The 20,120-nt window shown below is 41.9% G+C and overlaps 1 protein-coding gene across 4 annotated transcripts in view; it reads right to left on the bottom strand.

Moving 5' to 3' along the window:
• Positions 1-726: 726 nt before the first annotated feature.
• The window catches only part of ECPAS (Ecm29 proteasome adaptor and scaffold), a 56,865-nt gene continuing 37,471 nt past the window's right edge, over positions 727-20,120 (bottom strand). For all 4 annotated transcript variants that reach the window (XM_084225947.1, XM_084225946.1, XM_084225945.1 and 1 more), the window contains 20 exons: positions 18,817-18,984; positions 17,881-17,960; positions 17,016-17,121; positions 16,337-16,384; positions 15,264-15,385; positions 14,028-14,178; positions 13,176-13,241; positions 11,437-11,526; positions 10,889-10,955; positions 10,163-10,254; positions 10,008-10,074; positions 9,593-9,784; positions 8,423-8,631; positions 7,921-7,964; positions 7,224-7,416; positions 6,512-6,656; positions 5,797-5,902; positions 5,556-5,644; positions 4,340-4,411; positions 727-3,537 (listed from right to left, as the gene is read on the bottom strand). In XM_084225947.1, the coding sequence (XP_084082073.1) occupies positions 3,398-3,537; positions 4,340-4,411; positions 5,556-5,644; positions 5,797-5,902; positions 6,512-6,656; positions 7,224-7,416; positions 7,921-7,964; positions 8,423-8,631; positions 9,593-9,784; positions 10,008-10,074; positions 10,163-10,254; positions 10,889-10,955; positions 11,437-11,526; positions 13,176-13,241; positions 14,028-14,178; positions 15,264-15,385; positions 16,337-16,384; positions 17,016-17,121; positions 17,881-17,960; positions 18,817-18,984 (2,247 nt within the window). In that variant the 3' untranslated portion in view covers positions 727-3,397. The remainder of the gene's footprint in view (positions 3,538-4,339; positions 4,412-5,555; positions 5,645-5,796; positions 5,903-6,511; positions 6,657-7,223; positions 7,417-7,920; positions 7,965-8,422; positions 8,632-9,592; positions 9,785-10,007; positions 10,075-10,162; positions 10,255-10,888; positions 10,956-11,436; positions 11,527-13,175; positions 13,242-14,027; positions 14,179-15,263; positions 15,386-16,336; positions 16,385-17,015; positions 17,122-17,880; positions 17,961-18,816; positions 18,985-20,120) is intronic.

Here is a 20,120-nt window from a genome sequence, read left to right as displayed (position 1 = left end):
GAACTGTGCCTTCTCAGAATTGAACCATTTCTCAGTTTTTAATTGACCTGAATTTATTCTGCTGCTTTCACTGGCCAGAAATTACATGTCTGTAAGTCCAAACCAGCTTTATCACAGCACTGCACAGTAGGTCTCTGCTCACCACAGCAGAGGACCCATGGTCTCTCTGTATGGTGGGCGTATGGTCTCACAGCATTTTCATTGCCAGATCACACTTCAGCCACTTGGTAACCAGCACAGGTGAGGTTTGTGTTTGCATGCTGTCCTCTGCTTGCCTCATTTATGTCCCTGCCTTCTTTTTCTTCCTTTCTGAATACTGTTTAGAAAAGTACATATAACTGAGATTGCAATGGGGGGAAACGTGTGCATGTCTGGAATAATTTGGAAATACTGAAGTTCTTTAATATTATTTTAGTAAGTTTTCAATCTCATGGCCTCCTATACATACCATGTATATGTAATATATACAAGACTGTATATATAATAAATGCAAAGAATGCGTCTGCAATACAGACACATGCCCTAACCCTGCCTGTTTTCAGGAGACCAAGCCATAGGTTCAAAAACACACACTTCCTTCCAGGGCTGCAGAGCCACCATGTGTCTCCATAACGGGAGGGCAGCGGGCCAACATGGAGCACAACAGTAGCACACACTGAATCTGGATCACTAAAAATACCCACCACAGGAGAAAAAAATACTACCAGTTACTACAACGAACAGGTCATGCAGCTTTTATTTAATTTTTACCTTTTTGGTAAGCAGGAGGGTTTTCTTTCAGTCAGACCATTCACATATTTGGACAGTACAGATTGCAGTAAATTTGATGGAGATCTTGCAACATTAGAAAACTTTTCTCAATATACATCCATTTAAGCAACAGCTTGTAAGTCAGAGCAGGAGTGCTAGAGTCGAGTCTGCACACTGCACTCCAGGTATACAAAGCATTGCAGCAGCACAAGAAATGCCCGTGCTGGGCGAAGTACAGTGTGTTTTACATAGTGCAATCACTTTTAGAGGAGAAACTCTAGGAAGGCCACATCTATTTTTTTTTTTTTAATTCTATCAAGTTTACAAATGCGAGGGGGCTAGAAATCAAACCTCTGACTTAATTAACTTTTGTACAGGTAGGTTTTGTGTATAGGCACATGCTTTAGAGAGGAGCTCTGAATCTGCTCTGTAATCACGAGAAAGACATATTGCTTTGTGATTCAGAAAGTGTCATACCGTCTCTAACCTTCCTAACACTCTTGGCCAGAGTTGTTAATCCAGCTGTTTTATGGAGTTCCTAGAATACGCTCTTCCCTCTAGTGTAAATCCCCAATAGAGAAATTCAGGTTGCTATTGACAATGATTACAGTTATTCTATGTACAGTCATTTGACCATACTAGGCATTGCCTCTGAATACTCCAGTCCACAGTGAAAGCTCAAATTACCAGAGACATGGAGGCTCTTGCTTTTCTGTTACTGTCACTCATCAATATGAAAAAACCCAAGTCAGACAATGAACTGCTACAGCAAAGCATCACTGGTAACATTCACCTAATACAAAAAAAAAAAAAAAAAAAAAAAGAGCACTCATGACACTACATGTCACAGTAAGCAAGTTTTTAAAGTTACTGCAAAATTATTTGCCCAGTAAAATTTTAAAATGTACACTGTGCTCAATAGTTCAAACTACACGTAAACAAAGAGCAGCTCCCTGCAACAAGGTGTAAATCAAAACATCGTAGCACCAGCTCCCAGCACCAAGGAGTTGCCCACTGACCAGTTCTAATGTACAATGCAATAGTGCTCGCTGAGGTTTCTGCTACACAAGAGCCACAGTGGGACAGCTCTGCCCATTTCTTCCTGACGTTCTCTTACCAGGTGTGCACAAATTGCTTTCTTCTCTATGGAGAGCAAGTCAGACAACAATATTTACAGTACCAGGAAACACTGACTGGGGAATGGCACCTGAGGGGAAAGTAGGTACTGCATACCTGAATCTGAATAAATGGGCATGGAGGAAACATGATGTCATCTGAGCAATCTTCTCTTTAACAGAGCAGATCTGAAAGGAGCTGCAGACTGCAAGAAAAGAAACAAGCCTTCCGGTGCTGAAAGCCATGAACATGATATTGCCCACAGTAATGATTTTATTTCACCATCAGCAAAGCATTTATCCCCAAAAAGTTGTACACATACTGGTCAGATTATGGAGCAGTGCTATCTTCATGCTAATAAAGTTTGTTGTTATAGTGGTCAGATTTGTCTTTTGTCAGAGGAGGAGGAAAAAAAAGGAGACAGGCAGCAGGGCCACATCACCATATAGCAGTTTTACTCCCATGTTAATGCAGATATAATCTTCTTAAGTGCAAATTGCTAGAAACCAGCATGACTTGGGCTCTGATAAATGACAGATGATTCTGTTTCTTACAAATATTGACAAGTCTAAATTGTTACAGGTTTCCAAAGCAAGAACAGGTTTACGAACAGGAAGGGAATAAAACATTACTACTACTATTAAAAAAATGAGTCATTTCAAACTTCAAACGCTCTTCAAAAACATATCTAAAAAAGATTGTTTTCCATTTTTTTCTAAATTTCCTGGAGCTAAGGAGTGTCCATGCAAAACAATTTTGAGAAGAGCAGTGTTCCACCTGGGTACCAACTAGGCTCAACTTTGTCCCACACAGCTCAATAAAGTGCTCTCTTGTGCATCCTTTTGGGGAAAAAGTTCTCATTTAAAGTTTGGGAGGCCAAGTTGCCAGCTGGGGAAGGCATAGTCTTGGTCAATCCATGCTGAGGTCAGAGAAGGAGGAAGGAGTGAAGTTAACAGTACTCTGCCTTTCATAATGCACAGACAACAGGCTGCAAGGGAGGAGCAAGCAGAAGCAGAGGTGGGTGTCAGATGAAACCCTGCCCCGGGAAACCACAGGAGTTGAACACAGGCCTCATCAAGGGAAGCATTTTGTTCTCTACAGGTAACAAAACACCAGCACTACTGGGGTAGACACCAGTTAACAGATCTCTACATACAAAAAAATGTGAAAACTAAATATGGTTTTACTTTCTGTGCTGGTGGATTTTCAACAGTTTTTCTGAAGGACAAAGGGGGTCTGAGTAACATTCTTATGCCTATTTAAAAAAAAAAAAGCATCTTGCCCTTGCGTTTTTTATGTTGCACACTTACAAACATTATAGGGCAGATGAGAGGTATCTGCTGATTAAACAACTAATGATCAGCTTAAGAGTAAAAATAATATTAATGGGGAAAAGAATTTAAGGCATTTTTTATTTTGGCCAGGAATGATGCATCCTACAGAATAATCTTCATTTCCCCACTTGGTTTTCAGACCACTGCACTTTTTTGCTTTTGTTTTACATGGCACTTTGAAATTTATGTTTTACAACTTAGTCAAGATTTTCAAGTGTTTTCTTCAACACAAATGCCCTCTCTTGTAGCTCAGGTCTGCTATCTGATGCCATCGTAGACAACGAACGAATGAGGTGCTCTCTGCTTTCTCGTGTCAGGCTTTCCCACTGTTGAGCTTCTGTGCAGATAAAGACAGACATTGGACATGAACACCAGAAAACAAAACAAAAAAATTTCAAAAGGACATTGCTTTCCCCAGACAGGCTAAAAGAGTGACTACTTCAACCTTTCACTCACAGTTCCTACTGCACTTCCAGGAGAACTCAGATTCACCTGGATGCTCAGGTGCATGTGCTGCCTCCTGACAGGAAGTAGCACCTCTCTAGACCAGGTGCCATTGTCTAAGCCTGTGTGAGAACACAAGGGCCTGAAGAGCCACATGTTTCCCATGCTGCAAATGGCTCATGAAAGAATCACATAAGGTTTTTGCCAGAATAAAGGAAACATGAAATGCATACCAGAAACCCAAAGGAAAAATTTGCTACATAACAACCGCATATGAACCTGAGATCTAAGAAGACCTCACCTATGAAGACAACTCTGCAAGTCTTAAATACTAAATAATAAAGAGAAACCAAACTTGACACTGAAAATGTTAAAATCACTCTTCTGTACTAAGAGGAGCTTCCTCCTCTATGGAGCTTGAACATAACACAGACAGATCTGACAAGACAGTTCTGTGAGCTACATGTGGGACTCCTTGCTGAACATTTTCCCCACCGAAGGAAATGGTATTCAAAGAACTTGATATTAGCTTTGGTTACTTCAAGGCCTCTCCTACTTCCAAGTCCCAGCTTCCCCAGAATCGCCCAGTGCTGCAAGCAGAAGGTAAAGCCATCTCTCCAGAGTTCCAGGCCATACAGCCAGGTGCCATATTTACCAAGCAGCGGCTCTTCCAGGTGGCAAGTAAAAAGTCTCACCTTGTAGTCTGGTGAGCAGCAGTTGTATCACAGACAAAGCTTCTGTTCTTATGGACGTGTAGCTTTTGTTTTCTAAGAGATTTAAAGAAAACAGACATGAAAACCCAAAACCACGTTGAGAACCAAATGCATTCACCTTACAAAAAGCAGTCACCTCTGTGATCTCCAGACCACTTTTGCTTACACAGTTCACTGAGCTCTTGGTTTGTAGTGTCAGTCTGCAATGCCCACTTGAACACTAGGCACATTTGAATGGCAGAAAGTCAGCAACTGGAGGCTGACAAGTCAACGAAACCTTGTGCATTATCTCTGCCAGTACCACAGTGCTACTGTTCCTTACATATTTCAATGGGGAACAAAATGCTGCCATAGCTGCAGGGTGATGGCAGACAACTTCTGTGTGTAACAGAATGTTCTAGTGAGTTGTGCTGGTTGGAGACCATTCAAATGTTAACAAGCAGCATTAAGTGAGGGTATATAAACCTTATGCCAGCCATCAAGCACAAGCTTGTCACAAAAAGTTACCTGGTCTCTGAGCTAAAATCTTACTAAGGTGAGGACCCTAATCCTCATTCCATGAGGACTGGTATCTAAAAGAAACTCTCTCCAAAGGGGTCTCTGAATTGGTAGCAAGCACTGAATTAAGTGCTGTCTTCAGGCACATCTGAAACAAGACCACATGCAGGTAGGAGATACGGGGCACTGTTACAGTCACAGGACAAGTGGGAACACTACCAATGTAACAGAGGCCCATGACTGTCAGGATGACACAAGCAGCACTTATATATGGGTGCCCTGCTCCAGTAGAGCACAAACTGCCTCTAACCTTTGGAGCTTCATGCACTGGCTATCTGAGAAAATTTGGGGTATCTTTTGGATATTATAATCTTGGATACATAATGCATATGTATCTAAGAAGTCTGAATGGCAGAGGAGAAAAGCTTGCGTTTCATTAAATCAGGATTGCTTGATTGTGTTCTGAGATGTTGCACAATCTGTCTCTCCCTCCCCATGCAGAGCTCTCTTGCAGCAGAGGAACACACTGCTGTCTCAAAGACTGCAACTTCACAATAATCACTACAGTGCAAGGAACAGCTAAATGTTACCTCTACAACTTCTGCTTATTCTGCATTTCCTCTACCACACAAACCCTCAGCGAACAATAGTATTAACAAGCAATTCATCATCCATCACAAACCAAGAGAAGTCCATTTACCTAAAGAATGGGTGATAGAGGAACAGGTTTCCAACAGTATTTCTGTCAAAGCCACAGAGTCAGAGTGCTCCTTATCAAACAGCATTAGCCTGTCAAATGCAAAAACAGTCAGGCATCCTACATCACCGGGACAGAAGTTTGCTCAACTTCTCCATTAATTCAGTGTCATCAAATTCATAGAACAGTTTCAAGCAAGAAAGAGAAGCAAATCACTGAAGTGGACTGCAGAAAGAAGAATTACCCTTGAAAGTAGGCATTCATGGCTTGTAGCACTCCAAGCTGAACTTTCCACGTGCTGAGTTTCAGACGGTCACACATTAACTTGCAAAACTCCTGGCGATAGCAACCTACAGGAGAACAGGACATCATCACTGTGTTACCACAAGGAAAGGCAGAAGGAAACACTTACTCATCTCTCTCTAAAGTGCTCCTCAACAAGTGACATCAAGCTAATCACTGCATATGACCAAGTCAACATCCTGTAACGAGTGACCCTGAAAATCTTCACCACATCAACTCACTAATTACAAATGCTGGCAGATGAAAACAGCTGCATTACACACTCTGGTATGCTAATAAAAGCAACCTTTTCCCAACCCTCTCCAGGCATTCCCAGTTCTTGTACTAGCTTTGATGCAAATGTAAATGTGAGCAGCAGGGTTAGGCTTCTTTTCATTAGACAAGCCACCTCACTCATCCTGCATATCAATAAATTCAGAACATTTTTGTGAAGTGAATTTAAGACAACAGTAAAGGATTTTTCCCAAGAATGGCTTAATTTGCAAGAAAGCAGTTGGGGCAGCTATCTCAATGAAGACCCTCACAATCAGCCTGCAGTGAAATCCTGCATCTTCTCCTGCCCTCATCTCATTCTGCACATGATCTCCAGGTTCTTCCCTTCAGCTTTTCATTTTAAGAAAAAAATAGCTTGTTCTGCATGTCATCAGCTGACTTACGCTGTGTCTCCAGGTTCCTCGGCCAGGCTTTGCCCAGGGTCTCGAAGGCACAGATCAGGGACTCCATCTGAACCTCCTTCTCCCTCATGTCCTCATCCTCTTCATCATGCTTTGGAAAAGCTGCTCCCATGCTCTCCAGAGAGTTCTGCGGAGGCCACGGGGGAAGGTGTGACTGACAGAAGGATGAGGGCAGGCTAGGCACACACTGCAGCGCAGCTCCGTCTCCCCCTGCAGCCTGCACACACCAGCCCTCGTGCCCAGCTCTGGCACTGCTGGCAGCTGCAAAGGCACAGCGAGCTCCATGGTCTGGCACCCAGACACGTGCCTGTGCTACACAAGTCCCACTCCCAGAGCTGCAAGGCTCTGCTGATACTAAACAAAAGCACTCTACACAGCTTCCCAGGAGCCTTTTGCTGGCTGTAGAGCAGTCAGGAATTAACTTTTCAAGTGGTAACAGGGCAGTGGTGGATATCACAGGCAGGACTCAGTCTAAAGAACAGTTGGGCTAATTCAGAATTTGGGCAGCACAGGCAGAACCACCCCAGGGCTCACCAACTGTTCAGCCCCACCAAAGATCTGGCTGAGTATGGGGAATCCCTCATATCATCAGCCCTCTGGGCAGAAGTCTGGCATGCAGCCAGCATCACTGGGACTATCACCACTTGGGTGTTCTGCTTTGAAAGAGAGAAAACTCAAAAAGTAGAACTGTCACCTTCTTTATCATGGGAAAGATGATATCAGCAAGTTCCTGGAACCGGTCTTCCTTTGTGGCCTGCAGCACCCCAGCTGCACAGCGCAGTGCCACCATCTTATACTTCAGGTTTTCTTTACGACATTCTTTCAGGAGAGCCTGGACAACATCTGTGATGGTAGGCTGACCTGGCACTGACTTCTGCAGCTCTGCACTGAAATGCAAGGCACATGGACACTATCATGTTAATCTCTTCTCAAAACCCACTGTTCCCAGAGAGGAATTAATTCCTATGTCCAGGCACTCAGCTACCTATCAGTAGTTGTAATAGAAGTTACACTGCGGTGCTCTTTCTCACTGTCTGCTCTCTCTGTTTTATTCTCTTTTTTCCTCATATGCTTCCAAGGCACTTGCTCCCTCACTACTCTTCTGCCTCTTCCTCATTTTCCCATTTAAGGTCTCAATCTTCCCCCTTAGTCTCTCTTTCCTCTTAGCAATTGTGGCCTCTCTACATTCTTCTCTTCCTCTCTAAATCAACCATTTACTTCTACAGGTCTCTCTGAAGCATCACTTGCTCCTCACATGCTGATAAGAGATCAGGATGGTGATGACAAACTTTCTATAATCTCCTTAGTACCCTATATGCAATGACACTGGACAGCAACCTCCCTTTTGAGATATCAGATCCTGAGGGTACCACCTCATTCAAGCCACTTACCTGCAAGCAGAAACAACACTGCCAATGGCCTTCAACAGCTCCTCCTGGAACGACAGAAGACACATCACTGAGAAGTGTCACACAGCCAAAATGCACAGTCCTGCTGCACAGGGCAAACCTTTGTGTTCTTCTGCAAGGGGCAGTGGGGAAGCATGCCTTTGACACCAGTTCAGAGAAGCAGTGTCTATCTCTTGCCACTCCTCCTGCAGAGGACTTAGCTTTCAATCTGCACAGAACTGGCAGCAAAAAAGGGGCCATGCAGCACCTCTGAGCACATGCTAGTATCCCTACAGGCTAGAAATGGTGCAGTGGAATTTGTCTAAGTGGGAACCCTACTCCTATCTTCTCAGTCATTTCTGTATCTGCTAAATGCAGGACGAAAGGCAAACTCCCTGCATCAGCATTCTTATTGTGCTGCTCTGCAGCAGAGAACATTGCATTTCCTGACTTAAGGGCTGCACACTGCTGGACTCACAGCAAACCATGACAATTCCCTATTTACCTTCCCAGTCCAGGTTCTCCCTGGCAGGCCTTGCAGCAGTGCAGAGAGCACCATTCCCAGATGTGGTGGTGCAAGGGAGCCTGTCTGTTTGGCAATTGTTGCCATGGCAGCAGCTCCCTGAGCTTTCATCTTCCAGGACTGGGACTGCAGAGCCTTCTGGGTGATGGATATCAACTCCTGCAAATACAGTCTGATCCCACCCTGAGTACCTGCATGTCAAACGGAGGAAAACTATAATTTTGCTACAAAACAAACATACCTTTGATCTTACTAAAAAAACCCCCCAAAACAACAACACAACAAAAACCACCACAAGTGAACAAGACCAGTGCTACCCTGGCAAAACCAAAAAACAACCAGTTACAGGTCTCTTGGGGTTTTTTGCTATGAGATGCATCAGAAAGGTCTACTCCAGGCAAAAGTGTGTAGAATTCCTCCCAGCCTGGTTGAAGATGGGTTCTTTTCTAGGGGTTCCAAATACAGTCTTTGTTGTGTATTTAGACAGAGCTCATTTCAGTCCTTCCATATAGCAGACACTAGACATTGTGTTAGCCTGTTTCTAAGAAATATAATGTCTTTTTTTTTTTCTTCCAAGAACAGGTTACTAGAGAACCTGTTTCAGCTCCTTTCTCAGACTCCTAAAAAATCATCTGGTGACTGAGGAACCAAATCTTAAATCTAAAAGAGTCAGCAAGACAGTACTACAATGCATCCAGATCTTCATCTATAGAAAGAACTGCACTTCTATAGCATAGATTCATTCAATGAATCTAAAACCAGAGGTACTGCCACAGAGATCTCCAAAAGAGAGAAAGGGCAAAGCCCCTGTAACTTTGAAATGTGCAGCAGCCCCTATAGGCTGGTATAAAACTTTCCAAAGATGTCTAGTTATCTGCACTATCAGGGCCATATTACAGTGGCATTCAGTCTATCACAATTTTAAAATACTTCTACTGTGTCTGTCCACCCTTGTGATCAATGCCCCTGTATTTATTTTAAATAGCCAGAGAAGGCAAACTTCATACAAGAAATCTAGAGCAAGGAAGAAAATGGGAACAAGCTTCCCAAATCTCTTACCATGAAAACTCTGTATTTTCAAAATGGAATTCCAGAAAGCTATTTCTTGTCCCATGCTTTCCAGAAAGCTTTACTATTCTTAATATAACGTACCAGGTACATTTTCCTGCCAAACTTCAGTCCACAGAGTAGAATTCTCTTTTTCTCCTTTCTCTTCCTCAGGAACTTCATGCATCCCAAGAAAAGCCAATGGCAGCACCTGCTTAGCATGGTTCTTCAGTACATCTGGGCTGTAGCGTCCCATAGCATGCACAGTTAAAGCACAGCCTGCTCTGTAAACTGGCTCTGAAAGAGCAAAACAAGCACCTTATGACTGGGAACCAGAATTATCCTTTTAACTGCTTGGCTTGCCTCTTGGAAAGCAGAGTATTGTGTAACATTGTATAGGAATTATTCAGCCAGTGAAACCAGGCATCAGGACATACAAATCTTTCTTTACTAGTTTTTGATGTCACCAGAACTTTTTCTGCACTGTATTCTGTCAGTGAATACCTCAAAAGCAACACACCTTCCTTCTCCATGTACCAGCTGCTGAGTTTGTGCAGCAGTTTCTCAGTGCTACTGTCTCGGGAAGTCTGTAAGAAGGAAGAGACTCAAATTATTCAAACGCTTCAAAGAAGACCGCCTATAAAAAAGCAAAATAAAACTTAAAGCCCAGCTTACCCTGACTAGATGCCCCATAGCAAAGGCAAAAGACTTCTGTACCACACTGTTGCGATCAGTCAGGCCACTCAGTAAAGCACTCATAAGTTTGCCTGTTGGAAGAGACTTTACTTTATCAAAAACCATTATGTTTTATTCCTCTGGCAAGAACTGCAATAACCTGCATTTCATTAGACTGCCTGAATTTATGCATTTTTCCTCACTGCATGTATGTACAGTTATTAAGTCTCTAAGTCCTTATGTTTAAACTAGCACTACTGTTTTGCACACCTTGACTGATAATGTTCCTACATGCAAGCACTCCATGCTTTCATGCTTTCAGCTTCACTTCTATTTTGCAACAGAAATGTGAGGCTCTTTCTACTATCAGAAGAGACTTGATGAAGCTGAGGTCACTGTTCATGGTTCACCCATAGCTCAAACTGAAAGAACAAGTGCATACTGACAGTGCTGAACTAACATAGGCATTGTTAGACTGCTCCCAGAAAAACAAGAAATATTTTTGCCTATTCCTACTCAGTGCTAGTGATTTCCCTCAACTTCTTCTTTACCTCTTCCAACTTGCTGGGGTACTGAACCTACTCCAAGCATGCCAGTCTCACAACTTCCAACAGTTCTCTGATAAAAATAAACATGTAATGATCATTCTTGTCCTAAACTCAAGGGAAGAAACACCACAGCAACAAAAAGTCCCTTTAAATCCTGACACTAAGAGACAAAACTTACCTGAATAAGGTGTTAAGTCTTGAGGGCACTGTGTGGTTAATGACACAATTACACTGGCACAGCCTCCCTGGAAGATTGCAAGGGAAAACAAAGGTAAGATAAAACAACATTTGCCACTGGTTATTATTGTTAATACTTGCTGTGGTGCTACCCGCACTTGTAAGACATGATCGACAACCACTTACCTCTATTCTCATAATCCAAGAGCAGTAAAAGTAGTAGTTAGCAAAATATGAATGACAAAAATTGAAATGGAAAGTGAAAAAGGACCCACAGTCAGGATATATGATCCTAGAAGATTTGCAGCAATCAAGGACAACCTTCTGCACTCATGTGTCACAGAGCACAGCAGCCATGTAGCCTAGAGGAGGCTAGGGCAGCACACATTCAGTAGACTGATGTAGTAGAGTGGGACTCAGATATCAAATTACTCTAGTATCTATCAACCCAAGCTGTTGCTTTAAAAGACATAGTCAAAGGAACTATATTTACACTGCTCTATACTCCCTTCTTCATTTCCAGAAGTACTATTAAAACCATAGACATACCTTTGTGCCAAGGCCAACTCCACTTTTGATCAGTTCACACAGCCGAGGGACCAATTCACCGAGGACAGACACATCCAAATACTGCAAGCTCTAGAGAAAGGCAAGAGACAGGGAGAGAGAGGGAAAAAAGTAAAAAAAAGAAAGGTAATGATGGTAACTTAAGTTGCTGTATTTCCAGCAGAGGCTGCCTCAGCACTGCTGGTGGTCCTGATCTGAATCACAAGAGCTTGCTGCATGATGAGGAAAAGCCCACGTGAAGTGGATTCCACCACATACAGATATCCTCATTTCTCTGTTGAGCTGACCTTGCTAAAACTATCATTTGCTGGAACTGATGTTCTCTGGCACCCCACACTAACACACGTGTGAGAATGAGATGCAAAGTCATCTGTATCTTAGAACAAAACCCAACATTTCCCCAACTCTCTGAAACCAGGAAGCAACAATATATCCAAACTAGGGCCAAATACATCCAAAACTGGGCCTCATGTTACCAGCACTCTATGTAACACACTGTTTCTAGAGGGGAGATCCATTCTCTAGCAAATTCAAGGATCACATACTAAATAATATAGTAAACAAAGATAACTTCATGAGCTTCCAAGTCAGATCAACTGTTACTTCCCCCTCCATCACTGGTATGGCGAAGGAAATTATCCATTTAATCTCCCAGCCAGCCCCAGAATATAGAGATGGTTGCTCATAAGCCAGGACATCTTCACAATACTCCAGGGAAGCCATTACTATCTCTCCCGGACCCTACATATCCCAATGATCAGGGCACCACAGCTGTTCCCCCAGGGCTAGCACAGAAGGGCATGGCCTGGAGGAGGGACAGCAGCAGCTGCTGCAGCCTGCAGGGTTGCAGCAAGTATACTTTCACATAGTCTTTCATTCCCAACCACTTTACACACTATTTATAGAGACCACTTCACCTGACACCAAAGTCAACTCCATGTGTTATGTACAGGAGGGCTTGCTGTTGCTGTTTTTCCAGAAGTCAAGGAAAACAATAAATTGCTCTGGTGGCTACAACTTCGCTAAAATTTGCTCCACCCTCACATTCTCTACCTGCCCACATGCCCCTGGCATGCAATGCCTGAGCAGAATAGAGGTGCCTTTTTTTGGGTAGGGACAGGTTCCTACAGGAGCTCCTACAGGATCCTACAGCACAGCATCTGGCCATCAGCAACTCCTCCTCCAGCAGGAGGAAGCTCTGGTGCCAAACACCACTTGCTGACAGCGCTTCCAGTGATTTCAGCATTTTCTCTAAGTACCTTCACCATGAAAGCCTGGGCAAGGCCCAGATGGGAATATCTAAGGCACCACAATGCAATGGCTGAACAGCATTTATGCTTTACCAAATATGACTATCATCAGCTGAAGGTCCAGGTGAGAAGCTGGTTTTGGAGTTGTGGGCCAGTAACATAACCCAGAATCAGCTGAGGCCCCATTCAAAGAAAAGCACTTGAAGGATGCCATCTTCATCAAAGCAGGCAGGTCTTTAGATGAAGAAGCAATCCATCTAACTCCAAATGGAGCCAAAGTTATTCACAACTGATCTGAGGGGAAAGCACTGGTGGCATGATGAGAAGTCTGTACATGAAAAAGGAAGTGGACACAGCCACAGATGTGATAAGAAAACAAACCCTGAAGAGATATTCTGTAAAGCTTCCATTTTAGGTCCTCTGCTTCTACAACATACCTTACACTGGAACCCTTCTGAAATCAATACTTACCATGTTAATGGTTTCCATCATGGGAGATGACTTGACAGCACTAAGTCTGGCACTATCCATTGCAGTCTAAAAACAAACAAACAAACAAGCGAACAACAACAGGAAAAAAACACCAAACAAATCCAAGTGTAGACACAACATGAAAACAGTAGAAAGGACAACAACATCAGCTGTAACTCACTACCTTACACTAAAACCTATTTCAGATGCATCAAGAAAGCAATTATGCCTACAGACTAGGAATGTTTCCCTTTCAGAGCCAATGGATGTTCTAGAGGGAGAGAGAGGAAGAGAAAACAAAGGTGGGGGAAAAGAGATAAAATCTCACACCTAACTGTTCACATTGTTCACTCCCTTTTCGTTTACAAAGGGATAATCTAATAGAATCACAATGAAGAATTTGTTTCTAATCAGTGGGTTTCAATCACTTTCTCCAAAAGACTGTGATTTCTTAATATGGTTCTTTGACAACAATTAAAGAACACAGTGCTGACAACATCCACCTCCAGCCCACAGTGCTACAGGACGCCTTCCAATTGAAAGTATATGAAGTCCTGAAGTTAATCTCTTGGAAAAACAGCAGTGACATTTAAAAACAGATTACTAAAATTGCTCTTCACTTTTGGAAACATCCAGTGGTCTAGGGAATAAAAAGAATCCAAATCCTTCAAAAAAACTCCACATTTGTACAGCCATATTCCATGACCAAACTTTTTAGTAACTTATTAGCTATTTCTCTTTGCTTTTTGAACACCTCTGTATCAAATCTGCTATTTTTCTGTTCAATGAATGAAGATTAAATCTTTATCATCTTTGCTCTGTTGATACTTCCCTTGTTATAGCTGCACTTACTTTCTCTTGTTCTGTGGCAGAAAGACTCAAATAATTGAGTACTTGAGGCTCCAGCACACTCAAGGATTCCAACAGGGCTGGGATAAGTTTTGGTGCATGAGGTTTCAGCATAGATCCAGCACTTTTACTGATCTTCACAAGAGTGTTAATGCTGGAAAAAGATTAAAGGGGAGGTCAACCGAGAGACACACACAAAATGATCTGAAAAGCCTCTCTGATCTACTGTAATCCAGATATACTGATATAAATCTTCCTTCAAACAAAACCATGTGTAATTTTTACTTAAACAAAATTATTCCCTAGCCCTGAAATTCCAAGGGATGTTATGTATATTTTGGCCAGAATTGTTTACTTTGGCCCTGGAATCACAAAGGGAATGGGCAAAGAGACAGTACTGCAGAGAGATAAGGAAGAAATAACACAACCCCATATTTTAAACAAGCACTGTGCAAAGTCACCCTGAGATATTCATTGTCTCTACCGAAGAAAAGACAAGTTACAACAATCTATTCAAATCTTACTAGTCAGTTTTAGACTGATCACATCTCTCATGCTGCATTTTGACAAAGGGGATTTATATCTTCAAAAGGAATGAAAAAAGTTCAAGAAATATTCTTTTGTTAGAAGCCTTTTAGCTTTCCTAAGAATTATTTTTGTGAAGACCAGCTAGCTGCCCTTCAACTCTGAATTTCCCAGTTTTTCTGACCCTCAGTCAAAGGAAAGAACAAACAAGGTTATAAATTGACAAGCACATAAAGTCCCTACACATCAAGGAACTGTTACAAGATGTAAAATGTATTTGGACAGTGTGACCAAATGCAGTCATATGTGGGATATGAACTGTCAATATTCACAAGAATTTGTGAAATCAGACATGGCTGTTTGAAGAACCATGGGACTTTTTGTTTGCAACCAGAACAAATATGCTAGTCCCAAAGGACAGCCTTAGCATGGCACACTGCTTCTGGATCAGCCTGCCATTTGTACAGAGAGAAAATTCAGCTCCTGCTGGGAACTGAATCTGGGCATTTGTAGAGAGGCCACATACTCCCAAAAGACAGGCAGAGTTCTCATGGCTGATGTTTAAACTCTGTGAAAAAAGAACTCAGCAGGAAAGCTCTTTTGGGGAGCAACTTGTCACTTCAAACATAAAAAACATTCTGCAACTCAGGTGAATAAGCTTGGTGCCTTTGGTCAAGACCCGACCCCCAGGAACTTTCATAGTGCAAAACTAACCTGAGAGATCGGACTTCAGCAACTGTGCTTACTATTCCTTTGTCTAGGAGGCAAGGGAGCAACACAGCTATTGTCTTCTGACCTGCTGCTCCTTTAGAGGGGTCACACATTTTCACACAGACCTGGGGACAGGTGAGAATCAGTGTTGCAAACATGTACAAACCTCCCGCACAGATTATATTAAAGCACCTTCTCCTTCAGACAGAAGAAGCCAACAACTAAACAAACTGCTCATGGCCAAGCCCAGGCTCTGCTACACCTTCATCTTCTCTGCACAAAGTAGTTAACCCAACTAAGTTAACTACAATCCACTTCCAGAAAAGGCAAATTCAGAGCCTAGCAGGATTCAACCTGAATCTGGATGAACAGATAAATCAAACAGCCTCTCAGTCGACAGATAGCCTATCTCAGCCACAGGGACTCAACCATTCCACACAGCAGAGCAGCATGTCACAGATAAGAACAGATTCTGCAATCACAACCTTTTACAACAACATTTTGGAACCAGATCCTTACTTGCAGCATTAAAATGTCATGCACTATGAAGACTGTGATTTCAAACACAGCACTTTAAATCCACTGCCACCCATATGACTTTTTCAGAGGATCACCAAACAAAATATCAAGTGTGTACTACACCCAAAAAACCTTGTCAGTAACAGCATCACAGAGAAGTCCATACACAGTTACTCTGTTTCACAAGAGTGACCTACCACCAGGCTTGGTCAACTAGATCAGTCAGTCTTGTAAACTGTTGAAGTTACATTAAGTTTACTTAAATTCCACCCCCAAGGAAAAAACAACATCGGAGGAAAACCCCACAGTTTATTATATCCTTGCTTTGCTAGCATAGACCTTATTATCGCATTACCCTCAAGCAGCAGGACTTCACTAGCATCAGTAAAAGTACAGGGGACTGGTGATGCTTATTATGATTACTCTCCAGGGCAGTCTTTCACAACTGGATCTTACACTAGAAATCCTCTGAGTAAATATAGTCTATGGTCACCCCTGACATCAAAACCATACATGCCTTGTCTACATGTACATATGACGAAATTGTAGAGCTTTACCTTGCTTAAAGTTTTTAGGGCTAGTTCTGCCGCCTTTCGCACAGTCTCCTAAAAGAAGAAGTCACCAATTACTTCTGTTATTTTTATTCTTCTAGAATGATTAATATTAATTGATAAGCATTAACACTAGAACAGACAAGGCTATCTTCATGACCAATATTTAATAGAAAGTAGCAATAACTTTAGAAGAAAGTATTGGAACATTGTTAAAAGAAATTCTGGCTTTGGTCCATCTGAGTATCTGGTACAATCAATACACTGACAGAGCTGAAACCCGGAAGGACCCAAAGACTCTGTGATATGTGACCCAAAGTCACATATTCAAGTTCAGCACACCATGTACCATCATGTATCAGTTCAGCACACTACAAGTCCAAAATGTATGTTTTTATATTCAAAAGTTAAGCAACTACTCAGAAATTCTTTTATATCAAGGGAAAATCTCAAATCATCTAGAATAAGCACAGCTGGAATGAAATCCAACACTTCAAACATAAAGAGAATTTCCAATGTGGCAAGGAAATTTTACTTTCAAAGAGCATGAATTTCTAGTCTGCTTAATACTCAAAACTCCCACTGGCTTCAAGCTCACTTGTCAGAGAATCTCTCTTTAAACACCTCAGAGCTTGATCACTGTACTGTTTGTTGAAGATTCTTATTCAGTTCTCAGTTCCATTACCTTAATGTCATCCTGCACTCTGAACAAGACTTCCCAGATCTCTGGAAGCTTGTCTATGACATCATCCAAAGGTCTTCCTCTTAATAAGTCATTTAGTGCCAGACAACTGCAAACAGGAAATTTTATTTCTTTCACACAGTGTTCTTACTTGACATAAGTGTTTATATTCAGATATCCTTATAAATATAAATAAATAGTTTAGAAAAAATGAGAACTGTTTCACACTCCTTACTTTCGCCAAACACTAAATATACTGTCAAAAGAATGTCTTCTTTGGCAGAGAAAAAAATGCTCAGTCATTCAGGTAAAACCTGAAACATTTGATGGGAGGTGAAAAAGGCTGCTGTGGCGAACACTGCTACTGCAAACATTCCAGTGACAAAACTGTTTTAGTCTTCTCTTCTTTAAGCATACAGTAAGAAGAAACCAAAATGGTATGAAGTATGGAACTGAAATTAAAATGGTGGTTTTCAACAGAGCATAGCTACAAACCATTAAAAACAAAAAGCAGTATATTAAAAATGGCATCCTGCTGCCAATTACATAACTTCAGATTGACAAGGTCTTCTAAGAGAAAACATTATTTCAGATTCAAGGATAGGCAAAAACTAGTAAGCAGAAAACTCATTCTTCAGACAATGTTTAGTGTAAAGCAACATGCAATAAAAAATTTCAGCAAATAGCTTCAAGATTGTATCATACCTCCAAGGGCAGGCTTGGAAGTATGAGTACAAGGCCTGGGCTGTATCCTGATGAAAGGATACATCTTCTTTTCCTCCTCAACCTCTTCAGGTTAACAAGTTTATGGTGAACAAGAGAAAAGAACCAAGTTCAAAGACAAATCTAATACTTTTCCTAGCAATACCTGGATTCTCTGATCCTCCAAAGACTGCTGGTTAGGTTACTGATCAAATCCTCAAGAATTTCCTTCATGTACTTATCAACCTACAATGAAAAAAGGAAAAATCATGAAACAAGCACAGCTATGCATCCTTCCCCAGTACTCTGTAAAAAAGACCCCTCTTGGACAATACAACCTTCTTTCAGACACATCAGATGAACTAATGCTTGCCAGTGCTGTGCAAACCTTCTATGTGCTTTAGACATACCTTTCTCTGCACTGCTCGAGTGCTTAACATTGTGAAAGATTCAACAAGAAAAGTCCCCCATGGCCTTTATCAGCTGAACTGTTAAAATGCAACACCACACATGTATTTACTTGAGAAGCAGTTGGGCTTTAGTGAGGGATTAGAGTGAATGACTTCAGATTGAGATCAGCTTTCCCAGAAGAAAAAAATGCAAAGCCAATTCCAAGCCTTGCAGAACTAGAGCAAGGGTATGTTATGAAAATCACTTATTCCTGAAATACACCTGGGAGGAGTGCTCCTCAAACAGATGGAATAGCCTCCAACCATGAGCTTCCTCCCACTTAAAAACTGAGGAACTATATTTAGATGCCCTTCCTTTAGGAAGGCATCTTAGGCCATAAGGATTCCTTAAAAACTTATCATAAGCAGTACCAAAGCAATGTCAAAGTGGAAATTATTTTAAGTAAATAATAAATTTTAATGCTGGCTGAACAAACAAGGTCAGCAAAATCCTTTCACATATGAGAGAGAGTGCAAAACCTCTGCGCAAGCTCCAAGCTCGCCCATGGATTTAAACACCTCCTTTCCAGTGCAGTATCTCACCCCTTTCTGCACTGCCCCCGCTTTCACAAAATGCAATCTGTCCCATGAGGATCTCCAATACACTGCTGGCTGGCAGCAAAGCCCCTTGCTGCACTTTGCTGGTCACTCACCATCGACTTGTCAGTGACCAATGCATTCCAAATACTGGTCATTGCCTGCCGAATGCCCAGGTTGGGGTCAAACTGGTAACGGTAGAGCCGGGGAAGAAGCTGGGGCAAAAACGGAGCCAGCTGCTCTCCAGCCTTGGCAGCTATCACATTGAAACCAAAAGCTGCTCCCTGAAACAACAACAATATAGTATTTGTTGAAACATTGTTCACTCATCCAGTTATTGCTCATGGGCACAACACAGACAGGGACAAAGCGGACTGACGTGGTTCAGATTTAGACCAGATCAAAAAGTCTAGAATGGTACTAGAATTAGCCCATTCTCATTGCTACAGTAACACAGTAATCCCACACTCAGCAGACAACATACTACTTCAAAACTTTCTTCCAAGCTTTAATTCAAGATACTGAGTGATCCATTTGCAGTAATAGTACCAGTGAATTTTAACTATGCAGATTTAAATGTGTCCTTCAAAACAAGATTTTTTCTTGGTTAAACTGGTGAGGGTGGGCCACTGCTTCATTACAACTCTGCTAATTTAGAAACGTTGGAATAACTCAGGAACTGAAAAACTAAAAAGAAAATAACTTCACCTTATTTCTAAAACATGAAATTTCTGGGGATTATAATTTTGCATCTGTCCATATTTACTGTAAACTTCAGTATTCTTCTATGACCTCTTCTTTCTCTAACACTCAGTTCCACTGTCACTTCTAATACAGTGGAACTGATGGTTGCCTGTGAGGTCCCACGAGATTTGGCAGGATAGCCCAAGAAGAAATTACTCAATGAAGGCAGTGCAGTGACTGCCTCTAATGACTGCCTGTTTTCTGACTTGCAGTGTCAAAAGCTGCCACTCAAAACCCCACACTAGGGACTTCAAAGGACAGTATGTGTTGTTTGGGTTAATCGACAAAACAGCAATAACAACACATTTTCAGTTAGGACCACTGCCATGAAAAGTAAGAATTTGCAAAGTGTAAGGAAAAGCAAGGCCTCCAAGGCCCTGAACAGCACGCTCTGTTTAGCTCTTGTGGGGGGTTTAGAGCACAGAATTCCACATGTCCCCTTCAACTTAAAAGATTTTGCAAGTTCTTCAAATGCCAAAGCTCAATCCACACCTTCTGAGTGGATTTTTTTGACTCTTTTGGGCTGGACAAATTCCACAAGGTCAGGAACCTAACTATGCTCTTGTGCTGTTGAAGTTACAGTGCTGAGGGAGGTCTTGAGAGGTGCTGATGAATTGTCAAACTCTGGATGAGAGTTAAAGCTGGGACTTGTTTTTTGCACTACCTGGTGATGCCA

The sequence above is a fragment of the Fringilla coelebs genome (assembly GCF_963513975.1).
Source record: "Fringilla coelebs genome assembly, chromosome: Z".
NCBI lineage: Eukaryota > Metazoa > Chordata > Aves > Passeriformes > Fringillidae > Fringilla > Fringilla coelebs.
Note: the sequence above shows the minus strand (reverse complement) of the source record. Positions and strands in the feature narration are given on the sequence as shown.